A 14,424-nucleotide genomic window follows, 5' to 3' on the forward strand; every position below is an offset into this window, starting at 1 on the left:
TTTAATTTTATCACAGGAAATGGCATTACCTGAGCTTCTTGACAGGCTGCTCTTCTTAGCAGGTTATCACTATCAAAGCAAACAAAAGAGAACCAGCATTAGCATTCCTAGAGATTAAGACCCAAACAGAATGGGTGAGTTCTTAAAAAAAAGGGGGGGGGGTAAGCTTAAATCAAGATTTCTTAAAGACCCGATAGCAAATCAGGAACATATGGAGTGCATTAGGGAAATACATTCTGTGACTGAAGGCTTGTGTCAGCTGTTTCCACATGCTGGTGGGTAGAAGAACGCCCTAGACCCCTGAAACACCTACAGCCCATCTCCAGAACCTGAGGATCTGTGACTCCACATGGCAACAGGAAAGTGCAGATTAATTTAGGTCTTTTAGGGCAGAGCAGCCTTTCTGGTTAAGGTCAGAATACATGTGACTCTGGGAGGGTGGTCACTTGCTGGCTTTAAAGAAGGAAAGGGCTGTGAGCCCAGGAGTGCTGACACCCTTGTGAAGCTGGAAGTAGCTTCTCCCCTTAGAGCCTCCAGAGGAACAAAAGGCCTTGTCAACCCTTGAAATTCAGCCCATAAAATAGTATGATAACTATTGATGGTGTGTTAAGCTATTAGGCAACCATAGCAAACTAATATACATGTCTTGGGTTTTTATTATCCAAAGACATTACTCAGGTAATTTGCCAAAGGTAAATTTGATGTTTGGCTGCTTCTGCTACCATTTTATCCAAGTTCCCTAATTTTTTTATATCTCTGTCAGATACTCTATTACATCACAAATGGAAATAAGAGGCAAAAATTTGGGTTCCAAGAGTGAAAACCTTCTACCAGAATACAATCATGCAGCTGGAGAGATGGTTCGGTGGTTAAGAGCACTGGCTGCTCTTCCAGAGGACCCGGGTTCTATTCCCAGCACCCACACTGCAGCTCACAACTGTCTGTACCGCCAGTTCCAGGTAATCTGACACCTTCACACAGACACACACACAGACAAAACACCAATAAGCATAAAATAAAACATTTACAAAAGAATTTGTCTAAAAAGAAAAAGAATACAATCATGTGTTTAACACAAAGCTCTTCAAGATGTGTAGTCAGAGAACATTAAAATAAATGGCTCTGATTTCCTGCAGAGGTCAGTCTTCAACACCCTGCACTTACACAGTTGGTATTGCTAAGAAAATAACTGAAGAATTTTAAAGGAAAAAAAAGGGGGGGAAAGGGGGTTCCTGGATTACTTTACATATATCTCTGACCACCCCTACAACATTGCAGACCTGGAACTTGGTACTTTGAATGTAATTTCAAGGCAAATACTGATAATTCGGGATGAATAAGAAGAAATAAAAATCAATCAATCTACACAATACCCCCAGAATGACCCGAAAGCTAGGAATGGTGTTCCATGAAAATTATAATGGATCCAGTACCTCAAAAGCACACATTAGTAGAGTTGAGGGGCATTGATCTGTTATTAGGTCTGGTCCTCAAGTGGCTCTGGCAGCCAGATTCAGGCCCCACATGCTGTGTAAGGCTGCACAGCTACCAGGGGAGTTATGCAATCTTCCCCCTCTGCCACCCAACACTTTTGAATAAGTGCTGTTTTTCTCCCTGAATCAAATCATTCCAACATTAGCAACTCAAACACAAACACTATGGGGGCCAATATCCAAAATATATAAAGAACTCAAGAAATTAAATATAAAAAAACAAAACCCAAATAATCCAATTTAAAAATGGGGTATACATCTAAACAGAATTCTCACTAGAGGAATCGTAAATGGCTGAGAAATACTTCAAGAAATGTCCAACCTCCTTAGCCATCAGGGAAATGCAAAGCAAAACTACTTTGAGATTGAATCTGACACCTGACAAGTGGCTAAGATCAATAACACAAGCTCATGCTGGAGAGGATGTGGGGTAAGGGGAACACTCCTCCACTGCTGGGAGAAGCACAAACTCACACATCCACTCTGAAAAAAATCAATGATGGCGGTTCCTCAGAAAATTGGGAATCAATCATCTACCTCAAGACCCAGCTATTCCACTCTTGGGCATGTACCAAAGGATGTCCCATCCTACCACAAGGACACTTGCTCAACTATGTTCATTGAGGCTTTATCATAATGGCCAGAAACTGGAAACAACCTAGATGTCCCTCAACAGAAGGACAGATAAAGAAATTTGGAACATTTACACAATGGAGTACTACTCAGCTGTTAAAAAATGACAGGAAATTTGCAGACAAATGGACAGAACTAAGAAAAGTCATTCTGAGTGAGGTAACCCAGACCCAGAAAGATAAATATGCTATGTACTCACTTATAAGGCATATTATCCATTAAGTAATGATAACCAGGAGAGGCTGAATAAATGAGTCTGGGGGTGGGATGCAGGGATCTCCTTGGGACGGGGAATTAGAATGGATTTTGTGGGTAGACTTGGGGCAGGCTGAGATAGGAGTGAGAGATGGGGTGAAGAGAATGAAGGGGGTATTTGGGGTGGAGACTTCCTGAACTTATGGAGGAGGTCCTAATAAGGGCTCCTAATAATGAGGACTACAGAGTCTCAACTGTCATCTCTTGTCCACAGGCAAAGTTTGCAGTAGTGGGACCAGGGTGCACTTAATTAAGTTGTTGGCCAAGGGAGCCCCATGGGAATCCCCCCCAAACCCAGACTGATGCTAAGACAAGAGGCTGCCCCCCCAAAAAAACTGACAGCAGGGCCCCATTACTGCTGCACCCACACAACTCACTGAGCATGTAGAAGTCCAGCTCGTACCTACATAGAGCCTTCACCTCTACATTCTAGGTCTCTTTGGTGCAGGAAGATATTCTGCAGGCTACAAAAAGAAAAAACATGGACACCAACCGAGACACAGAACCTCCGACCTACAATCTGTCCTGCTTGCATGATATGCTACAGTAATGGTGGCAAGGAACGCGTGGGAGGAGCCTGATTGGAACTCAGGCTCACTCCACAAGAAGGAACCTACATCCAACACTATTTGGGTAATGAAGAACCAGAGACTAGATAGCCCAGAGACTTAGGGTAAAACTAAACACAACTGTTCAAAAAAGAAAGAAAGAAAAAGAAAAAATTAACCAAATGATTCCTAATAATATTCTGCTAACTCATGGATCAGCCGGTGCTTTATCCAGTCATAATCAGAGAGGTTTCCTCCAGCAGCAGATGGGAACAGATACGGGACCCACAGCCTGAAATCACGTGGAAAGACAGACTAAACTGGAGGTCTCCATTAAATCCCTCTCCCCAGAGCTCAGGGAATCCTTTGGAAGAGGAGGCCAAAAGAGTAGGTGGGGGTGGGCAGACGACACCAGGGGAACAAGGCCCTCTGATTCAACTAAGTAAGGCTCAGATGAACCCACTGAGACTGGAGCCCCAAGCACAGGCCTGGCTTGGTCTGCACCAGGTCCTCCGTATGTGTTACAGCTAGTAGTGTTTTTATGGAACCCCTGACAGTGAGAACAAGTGGTCTCTTTCTCCTTTGCCTACTCTTAGGACTCTTTTCCTCCTGTTGGGTTACCATGTTCAATTATGACATGATAGTTTTTGCTTCATTTTACTGTATTTTATTTTGTTATCTTTTAGAACTCTTTCTCTGCTAATGGGAGACAGAGATGGAGTAAATCAGAGGGGAGGGGAGGTTGGGAGGAGTAAAGGGAGGGAAACTACAATAGGATATATTATGTGAGAAAAGAATCGGTTTTCAATAAAAGAAAAATATGCACAAAAAAAGGAAAGAAAGACAAGGCAAAAACTCCGGTGGATAATTGTGGGAAAGGGTTAAGATTTCCTTATTTCCCATCATCCCCTTTGATGTTGCTTTATACTTCTTGTTTTGCTTCTCCTAAAAGGTACTGGTGTTCAGACTTCCAAGAATTTGGTCATTTTCTCTCTCTCCAGATATTATAGTCCATATTTCAGACACTAGGTCCCCAGCCTGGGTGCTGTTTTTAAAGCTACCATGCCTTAGGCGGTGATGCGTAGCTGAGTCACTATGGGGTCAGCCTTTGAAGGCGACCCTGTCCTTGGTTCCAGCTACCCTCTCTTGCCTTCTGATCCAGATGCTCCCACTGCCACACCTTCCCCAGCATGATGCTGACTAAGATTTTTGTTCATTACTGTAAGTTGTAAGTCCATTATTTTGGTCATAGTGATGAAAGCAACTAACACAAGTTGGCAGAAAAACAAAAAGACCAAATATAAAACTACCCTTGCCTTTACCCCACCACACATGAAAGTGCTCAACTTGTCCTTCCTTTCCGGATTATAAACTTCTTTGAATAATAGATAATTTGTCAGTATTTTCTCCTGTACAACCACAGCACAGTCTCTTATAGATAGTGAGAACTCAATGAATACTTGTTAATAAATAAGTGGCAAATGTTTGAACAGGAAAATTGATTCACTATGCTCAAAGGGAACACTTCATCATTGAAAGGATGAAGGTTAGTTTTGTATGAATACCTGGCAATCCTGAACCAGCAGATTTACTGAGACAGCTCTCCAGTGTAGCCAAGGGCAAGCATGAGAAATCCACACTCATGAGAATGCTGCCAGGTAAGACAGAAGGACCTCAGGCTGTGTGTGAGCATGGACATTCAGAACAGTATGCAACTGGTCCTCTTAAAAACCAAAGCAAGGAGTTCTTTCCGTATACTGTGAAGCCCAAGAATTGTTCCAGTGTCAGAAAATTCCAGGTACCTAATGGATCCAGAATCTGAATGTGAGCCAGAGACCTACCTCCCAAACACAGAATACTGATTGTACGTCAATTGGCAGCCCATGCTCCTTCTATACAGCAAGGTGCCTCCTGGCATTAATGGTAAATATAATTTACAAGAGGTGCTCCAAAATGTGGTCCTATCAGTAAGGGTCCCTGAAGACCTGCTCAGAACCAAAATGGAAGCTCTTTGACAGAAAGAAATTAGACGCTTTTGGATTGGAAAATAAGGAAGAAAAAAAGTCTGCTGATGCTACTGCCTGAGGCTTTAAAAAAAATATGAACTTGCCTGCTACTACAGGTAATAGGATGCTCTCAATTTATTCCAAGCCATAAATGTTTTATTTATTACTTTAGGACTGCAAAATAAGATAAGTTGTTACTTCAATAACAGCTTTACATGGAGAGAAGAATTACATTGATCCATCTTTTTTCCCAAAAAGGATATTTCCCACTACAGTTAGAGGCAAATTGTTCAGCAATTTCTACCACCAGTTTTCCCTTGGTGCATGCAAACACTGTCTTTGCTTTGCACAAAACAGATTTCAAGTTTAGATGTTTACAGCGACCATGGTGGCTTCCTCAAATAATTAGTCATCACATTGCCAGGGGCTGTGCTCACTGGTTGTCGATGGAGAAGGAGGGATAGGGAAAGAAATGACAGCAAAGCTAAAAGTGAATCTGAGAGAGCGACTACAGAGGGGAAAGCCATTTCCAATTACAAATTTCAGCCCTTCCTCCTGCCACAGACTCCACTCCCAAATACGTAAAGACCACTGCAGGGGCCTCTGGTACATGTGAGAAGACAGAGGTCACACCACTTGACCCAAGAGTGGGAAGTGCAGCCTGCTGGGAGCAATGGCCAATGTTTCCTTCCTAAACAATGCCTACTTCTTTAGGAATAAGAAAAAATAGTCAATGTGACAGACTAGAACACCAAGGTGACAATCCAAACGTTAAAGATTCTTGGAAGGATATGGAACCCTTCACCCTAGTGTTTCTGTTTTTACGGACATCATCTTTCCCTGTCCCTGGGCCTCCCTATGTTGGAAATAAGAAAATGTATATCTTCTCAACTCTCTCAAGCACAAAATGGGAAAGAAGTTCCCAAAAGTCCTGAAAACTTAAAAGGAGGAAAATATTCTATTGATAGTAATATACTAAGTGGTAATTGTCTTGATTTTAATGCCTTGAAAATATATAAAAGAAAACAAGGAGCCACACAGACAATGTTTGGCATCATCAAATCCATTATAGTCATGTTGCTGAGTGAAATAGGTAAGAACAATAAAGTTAACAAACTACCAGAAAATGTGTGTATGGCAGCCTCCTGGGCTAGTGAAAAGTAAAGCAACTTTTTAGTTGATGGCTTAATTCAACAATGGAAGAGACATTTTAAAGCAATAATATAAAGCAAACCAAAAGCAGTCTCCAAGAATTATTATTTGCAGCTAGGTGCACGTCTTTATTCCCAGCTCTCAGAAAGCAGAGGCAGGTGGATCTCTGTGAGTTCAAGGCCAGACTCTGCTATAGAGCAAGTTCCAAGAAAGCCAGGGCTACACAGAGAAACCCTATCTTGAAAAACAAAACCAAACAAAAAATATTATTTGCTAAAAGGAAGATTTTTTTTTAAAGTTCATAGAACACAATGGATTTAACACAAAAGTTACACACAGAGGAATGAGAACAAGCCAAAGAAGGAGGATATTCAGCAATGAACTAAGCACTCCCAACAAGTCTTTGCCAAAATGAACACACTTACTGAATGAGATTTGTGAGTCAACCCAGAGTTTTGAATTTGCTTACTGTCAAAACATGATTCCTGAATATTGACAGCAATGGTAAGGTCGACAATCCCTGCTTTTACTATCTTTGTTTCTTTGACAGAGCACAAAAGGCATACAAATAAATATTTGCAGTCAGAGAAAATAAATACTTTTGTCAAAGGTGTCCAAACCCAAGCTCCATTTCCTAGAGACCTGGAATTTTAAGGTTGAAAGAGTTCTTAGAAACAATCTAGCCCATTGCATTACAATCTCCCTCCATCAAATGGTAAGACACCACTCCACCAGTGACAGTTCTACAGCTGTGATTTTCATCTAGGTAATGACATAGAAAGATAACACGTAGAGACCCAACCTCAGTCTCCAGACCCTAAAAGATTCTGGATGTGCCTAAGAAGTTTTCCCAACTCCTTTGAGCTCCTAGAAAATGACTAATTGATCTCATGTGAGGAAACCTCTGGCCTGTGGACTCGAACACTGTTAGAAAGTGACTGACTGAGACTGTGGACTCTCATACTGTTAGAAAGTGACTGACTGAGGCTGTGGACTCTCACACTGTTAGAAAGTGACTGACTGAGGCTGTGGACTCTCACACTGTTAGAAAGTGAATGACTGAGACTGTGGGCTCTCACATTGTTAGAAAGTGACTGACAGACTGGATTGGCACACTGTTAGAAAGTGACTGAATGAGACTGTGGACTCTCACACGGTTAGAAAGTGACTGACTGAGACTGTGGACTCTCACACTGTTAGAAAGTGACTGAGGCTGTGGACTCTCACACGGTTAGAAAGTGACTGAGGCTGTGGACTCTCACACTGTTAGAAAGTGACTGACTGAGGCTGTGGACTCTCACATGGTTAGAAAGTGACTGACTGAGACTGTGGACTCTCACACGGTTAGAAAGTGACTGACTGAGGCGGTGGACTCTCACACTGTTAGAAAGTGACTGACTGAGGCTGTGGACTCGCACACCAAGGCACAGCATGGGGACTGAAACACCCACGGTGCAGTTTCCTCCAACAACCCCCACCCCTGCTTTCTACAGACAAACTCAGAGAAATGCAGTAACAAAGCCCTGCCCACTGCTCATCAGCCACCCACGTCACACATTCTCACTGCACTGGTACTGGAGTGCTATAGTAGTCTTTCTTCTTGCCAGTGGGCTCAAGAAAAAGCCCACAAATCCCCACCCTTTAATAAGTCAATAGTATTTATCAGGCAAAGACTCCACCTCTACCCAAGGTAGGAAGGCCTCACCCCTAACAAAATCCAAAGGCTGCTCTGAACAGCTCTCATTTGGTGCCCATTCTCTCTTTGACATTCTGAAATATGAAATCTCCAAAACACCTTTCTGCAATCTTATTATCAGATTGCAGCACCTGTCTACAGAAGAAGACACTATTACTTACGGATAGTTGAAGTATCTCCTGGTTTCTCAGGTTTCCTCCTCACAGCCTGTTCCCTTCCAGCTCAGGACTGGAAATCATTTAACCAAAGATGGATCCATGAGGAGTTCTCACTCCTGACTAAGCTGTCCTGTGAGCCTGCTCTGTAGGACTTTCATTAACCAGAAGATGGTTCTACAGTCTGTGCCCATAGGTGCCCATCCATTGGGCACAAGACAGGGATGTGGGAAAGTATCCTGTCGGCCTTTTTCTTTCCTTAGAAAATGAAATTATTCTACTTGCACTCTAGATTCGAGTCTCTACAAGACACCAACGTTTCTTCTTACCCCACTGTTCTGATATTCATGGAAGCACAGTAGGTGGATTGAGTTCTCTATACTGTGTATAAAAGCTCCATCTTGACTGGTAGCTACATTTCTGTGAGGTCTACATTAGGGGATGCTTCAGCTGCCATCAGAAAGCATTCTTTGCCCTATAGCTTTTCTCTGCTTCCTTCCTTCCTTCCTTCCTTCTTTCCTTCCTTCCTTCCTTCCTTCCTTCCTTTCCTCCCTCCCTCCCTCCCTCCCTTCCTTCCAAGATGTCTACTCCTATCTAATTCATTTTTTATTATACATGTATTTACCTGTGCACATACATGTCTGTGTGGGGTACATATGCACTGCATATGTGTGGAAGGTCACAGGACAACTCTCAGCTGTCAGTTCTCTCTTCCTACCAAGTGGGTCCTGGTAATCAAACTGGCCCTCAGCCTTGGCAGGAAACACCATCTTAGTGCTTCTTATCTAAGAAGACATTCATTCATGGTTCATTCGCTTCTATTTTCTCTTTATTTTTTCATCCATTCATTTTTATCCATTTAAACACCTTATTCCAAGTCCCCCCCCCATACAAATGTATCATTCATTTTACCAGGCAACCAAAACGTTAGCTCTCTAGATTCCAATGGCCATCATCATACACTGGCAAGTGTCATTAAAAGTAAATATATATTGAGTCTCAGTTATGTGCAAGGTACTCAACTCTAGAGAAAAAGAGAAGACAAAGTACTACACAGAGATTATAAAGTTACTCATCGCATAGGGAGAGAGCAAACTTAACTGTTGTCTCTACAATCGGTATTCAGTGTGTGCTCAAAGCTCTACAACAGATCTGGACAACTGAAAACACACACGTTAGAGGCTACCATTATCAGTGTTCTGCTTTTCTGAAACATGACACCCTTGAAATGTTGCTTACTACCTAGACAAGAGCTGCTTTCAGCAGCAGGTAGGCTTACTTTTGAACAGGCCTTAGAACAAGTAAAACCACTAACATAAAAATCTCCCCATTTATGTGAAGCCAAAGGCAAAATATAAGTTAAATATACCTCCTGTATTCCATCTTAGATACAGAAAAGTACAGACACCAACTTTTTTTTAAAGGAAGAAATCTGTTTTCCACATAATCTAACAAAAGGACTTGGAAAGAAAGGGAATATAATTAAACTTCATTGTATTTAAAAGTTAAAAAAAAAAAAAGTTCCCTTATTCCCTATCAAATCTGGGCTGACAAGCAAGCTATTTAATTGCCCACAAACTAGCTTCTTTAAATAGTACTGATCAAAACCCCAATTTCATCATCAGTTGTGCACAGGGGTGGGGGTAGGGGCTTGATTCAGAATGAACTTTGAAATGACTGAAAAGCAAAACAAACTGCTTTATCAAAATTTCTACAAAGTGTGAAACAAAGAGAAGCTGTGAAGGGGAAAAACCTCCTCCCATCAGCCCCTGGTATGACAGCTGCTCCCGGGGAGGTAGCCAGACCCCGGACAGCCACTGCAGAGTCAGAGGCTGCTCTGAACCAGTATCAAGGTGAAGCATCTGCTTCTAGACATCCAGAAATACTGGGAACCAAAGCACAAGACATCCCTGAAAACATAATCTCCACCAAAAGAAAAATCAGTCAAGTGTGGCTCATGCATAATTTACCCTGGAAGCTAACTCGTTCCCCTTGCCTAGCCTGTCAGGGTCTCAAACTCGGCATGCCTAAAATAGAATATAATATCTCTTCCTCAAACCAATTCTCCCTGGTGACTTTCTTCTTTCTGCATCACCAATTATACCAGTCTTGAAGCCATGAAGTGATTTGTCCTATGCTCCTCTGCCTCAGCCAAACACCCAGTCAACCACCTCGCAGTGGCCACAGCTAGCATCTGCAGAGCTAAATTTCAGCAGTGGCCACAGCTAGCATCTGCAGAGCTAAATTTCAGCAGTGGCCACAGCTAGCATCTGCAGAGCTAAATTTCAGCAGTGGCCACAGCTAGCATCTGCAGAGCTAAATTTCTGCACAGTCTAAGGCACTTGACCCACACCTCCTCCTCTGGTGCTTGCAGCTCGCCTGACAAGCACATATAATTATGCCTCATGTGGGGATAAGGAACTGCAGCTCGGAGACGAGTGGTTTAAGTAACTTGACAAGGGCATGCAGCTAACAGGTAGCAAAACTGGAAGTGGAGATGCCTGCATGCCCTCAGTGCTGTGGTCAGTCACAGTACCCCAGTTTCATCTCTGCCCGTTTGTTTGCCTTCCCTCTTGCAACCCCCTATTTTAGGCCCACAGTAGCTTTGAGGTCAACTTCTGAAATGTGCCTTGCACAGAAGGCAAAGATAAAACTTCTAGAATGTTACCTTGTTCATAATATTATAGAGTTCGAACTAGTCTTTTTCAGATTGCTTCATTACACGTGGAAGAGAAATGAAAAAAGGGCTCAGATCTTATTCAATCACCTGACAGGTCCTTGTCTTCCAGCCCCACTGGATCTCTCTCATGTCATTCACTGCCCAAATACCATCATCACTTTGTACTAAGTAGTTAGTTACTCCATCAAATTACTCGGGGCATTTACTTGAACTCATGTCTAGAATACACTAAGCTAGAGTTTTGCAGTTATCTTATTCAACCCTTCAATGACCCAATAAGATACGACTGTGCCCATTCCACAGTTGAAGAATATCCATCTTCAAGAGCCCAACGTCACACTGCTAGGATATGTCACTGACATCTGACTCCAGTGACAACTTTCATACTACACAGCTTCCTTTCTTCTGCTACTTGTTAATCAGCAGGCTAGAAAATATGAAAGACTGTTGCAGGTAAATGGCTGGCATGATGAACTAGCAGCCTGGAAGATGGTCTTCCTCAGGGATCCCAGAAGGCTCAGTGAGAGCAGTTGGAGAGGAATGAGCAATACTTAAACTCTCTTTACTCTCAGCACACAGGGTCATTTCCTCCTCTTCAATTGCTCTCACAGAACTGCCTTGAGAGCCATCCCTGCTGCTCCTGCCAACTACAGCAGCCTTCAGCAGGAAAATTATACAGGAGAAAGCCTTAAAAAAATTACTTTCTTTGAAACTTGGGAGAAGGGAGAAAATAGAAGGAATTCTCAAAAGAGAAAAAAAAAATCTATAAATACGATAAACAATGGAATAAAGCCTGAAAATATGTGATGTCAAAAGATTAATATGAGGAGGCAATAAAAATGAATTATAGGCAGATAAAATAAATTAAAATCAGCCTTCTGGGAATTCAATAGCCTGGATGTGTGAGTTCAGAAGGGGCAAATGGAGCTTATCCTTCGCTTCTGAGTCCTATCCTTCCATCCTCTCCCATAAACAAAATGTGCATTGAGCCCCTTCTAAGTGCAGGAGCTTCAGGACAATACCATTCAAGACAAAGTCTATATGTCTATGTAGTATTATGATAAGAAAAAACAAGCAGAAAAAAAAATCAACACAACAGCAAAGAGTGGTTTTACTTCATGTGTGTATGCATGGGGGGTGCACTGTGTATAGGTGTGCTCACCTGTACTTGCAGAGGGCAGAGGTTGATGTTGGCTGTCTTCCTCTATCAGTGTACACCTTTATTTTTAGAGACAGGGTCTCTCTCTCGGGGAACCTGGAACTCACAGTTTTGACTAGACTGGCTAGCTAGTAAGTCCAAGGGACTGTCATTCTCCACAACTCCAGAGATGGGGCTCCAGATGCACACTGCCATCTAACATTTATGTGGCTGCTGGGGATCCTAAGTCATAGCCTCACGTTTGCATAGCAAGCACTTTACCCACTGAGCCACCTCACGGGCCCACAATGACTGTTCTATACAGGAAGAGTTCATAGTGGAGAAAATGCAGGAAGACTGCCTAAGGTTAGAGGGGGGAGATCTCTTTGAAAAGATAGTACTTGAGAGTTGGAGAAATTTCAGTTGCCTGAAAAAGAATGTCATATACAAAATCACTTCCAGGAAGTCTGCAACCTAACAGTCATATCACTTGAGAAGACCTGAAGGCTGAATGCTAACATGTAAAGTGCAGCAAGGCTATGGATGTATGCAGTGAGGCCAAGCTCATGCACAGTGGGTAAGGTTATGGATGTATGCAGTGAGGCCAAGCTCATGCACAGCTGGCAAGAGTTTGGGATTTGAGTCGAAGCAACAGCAATCTTCACTTGCAAAGACAACAGCATGGCAATGGTGTGCAAAACAGAAATAGCCAAAAATCTGGGAAGCCAAACACAAGAAAGGAAGACAGTGCAGATGAAGATGGTGATGGTGGGGACAAAGAAACAGAACACATTAGAAACTCTAAAATCATTAGAAACTATGTTCAGGATATGAGAAATGTGAATGAGCAAGAATAGAGGATGTCCAAATATCTAGGGAAAGAAAATGGATAGTGGGCTGGGCGTGGTGGCACACGCCTTTAATCTGAGCACTCTGGAGGCAGAGGCAGGTGGATCTCTCTGAGTTCGAGGCCAGCCTGGTCTACAAGCTAGTTCCAGGGCAGCCTCCAAAGCCACAAAGAAATCCTGACTCAAAAAACAAAAAGAAAAACAAATAAACAAACAAACAAACGAAGAAGAAAGGAGAAAGAAAATGGATAGTGAATAATAGCAATGACTGAGGAGCAGATTGGGAAAGGGGATTTTGTTTGTAGGATGCTGGGCCAGAGATACCTATGAAGCATCCTAGGATAAGTACTTGTATTGGTTACTTTTACTTTTCTGTTGTTGTGATAAAACACCAGGCCAATGCAATTTATAGAGGAAGAGTTAATCCATGAAGACAGAGCAAAGACCTGGTGGCAGAAGGAAGCTGAGGACTCACACACAAGAAGGGAGCAGAGAGCAAACCTGAAATGGTGTGAGTCTTCCCTACTGACAACCCTCCTCTAGAAAGACCATCCCTCCCAGATAGCACCGCCAACTGGGGACCCAGTGTTCAAATGCCACAGGATTATGGGGACATCTCATTCAAGCCAACACAGCACTTGAACATATATTCAGGTGTGGAACTCAGCAGAGACCTTCACAGAGACAAACAAAACCCTGGGCCTGGACACCTAGAGTTGTACCAGAAGACAGCATGGGCAGATGAGATCATTCCGGGGAGGGCAGGACATGAAAAGAGGGCCTAGGGCGGAGAACTCTCTCCTCATGTTTGAAGGAAGGGTCACAGAGGACAAGAAGGGGAGTGACAGAGACAGACAGAGGGAAGAGGAAGTGGGAGTTTGGAGCAGGGACAAGGGGTGAAATGAGTCTAGCTGAGGTAAGGGAGGACATGTGGGACTGCAAGGCCAGGCAGCACAGGACAAAGGGAAACTGAGTCAGAGCAAGTATGGAAGGAAAATAAATTACAAGTGCTAGGTGATGACGCAGACCTATAGTCCCAGCACTTGGGAGGCTGAGGCAGAAAGACCCTAAATTCATAGCCAGCCTGGGCTGCACAGCAAGATCGCAGGGAGTGGAAGGTTGGGGGAAAAAGAAAAGAAGGGAAAAGGAGGAGGAAGAAATAAAATAAAATGCATCTAAACTGGAAGGAAAGAGGAAAATGGTCTTTTACAGAAGACCAGAATGGTTAAACCCAAACACAGAGAAGGTGTTAAAACCATAAAACAGCTTCAGCAAAGCTGCCAGACAGGAAAAGAACTAACAAAGCAAGCTGCACTTCCATGCAGAGATTAAACAATGCATAGAAGAAACTAAGAAATCAGTCACATGGGAAGGTCAAAAAGAATATATACTTAGAAATACATTTAGGCAGGTGAGAGATGTGTTCACTGAAAACCACAAAACAGACAGGAAGACATCATGTGTTCATCTATTGAAGACAACACTGTTAAAATGGCCACAACACAAAGCAATCCACCAATCCCTGTCACAATCCCAATGGCACTTTTTGCAGAAATAGGAAAAAGCCACCTCAGAATCAATATGAAATCCCAAATAGCCTAAATGGCCAAAATAATCTAGAAAAAGAACAAAGTTGGAAGTGTCTCACTTTGTAATTTTACAACTTCTTGCAAGGCTACAGTAATCAAAACATGGTTCTGGCATACAGACATATACACAGATAAATGAAACACAATAGAAAACCTAGAAACAAAGTTCATTTTATATGGTCAAAATATCTTCAACAAAAGTCCCAAAACAACACAGCAAAGAAAGAATAC

The 14,424-nt window shown here is 42.6% G+C and overlaps 1 protein-coding gene across 2 annotated transcripts in view; it reads right to left on the minus strand.

The window, feature by feature from the left end:
- The window catches only part of Agk (acylglycerol kinase), a 71,036-nt gene that overhangs the window by 49,581 nt on the left and 7,031 nt on the right, over positions 1-14,424 (minus strand). For both annotated transcript variants that reach the window (XM_027391533.2, XM_027391534.1), the window contains exon 3: positions 30-69. In XM_027391533.2, coding sequence (XP_027247334.1) covers positions 30-69 — 40 coding nt within the window. The remainder of the gene's footprint in view (positions 1-29; positions 70-14,424) is intronic.

This window comes from Cricetulus griseus (genome assembly GCF_003668045.3).
Source record: "Cricetulus griseus strain 17A/GY chromosome 1 unlocalized genomic scaffold, alternate assembly CriGri-PICRH-1.0 chr1_0, whole genome shotgun sequence".
Lineage (NCBI taxonomy): Eukaryota > Metazoa > Chordata > Mammalia > Rodentia > Cricetidae > Cricetulus > Cricetulus griseus.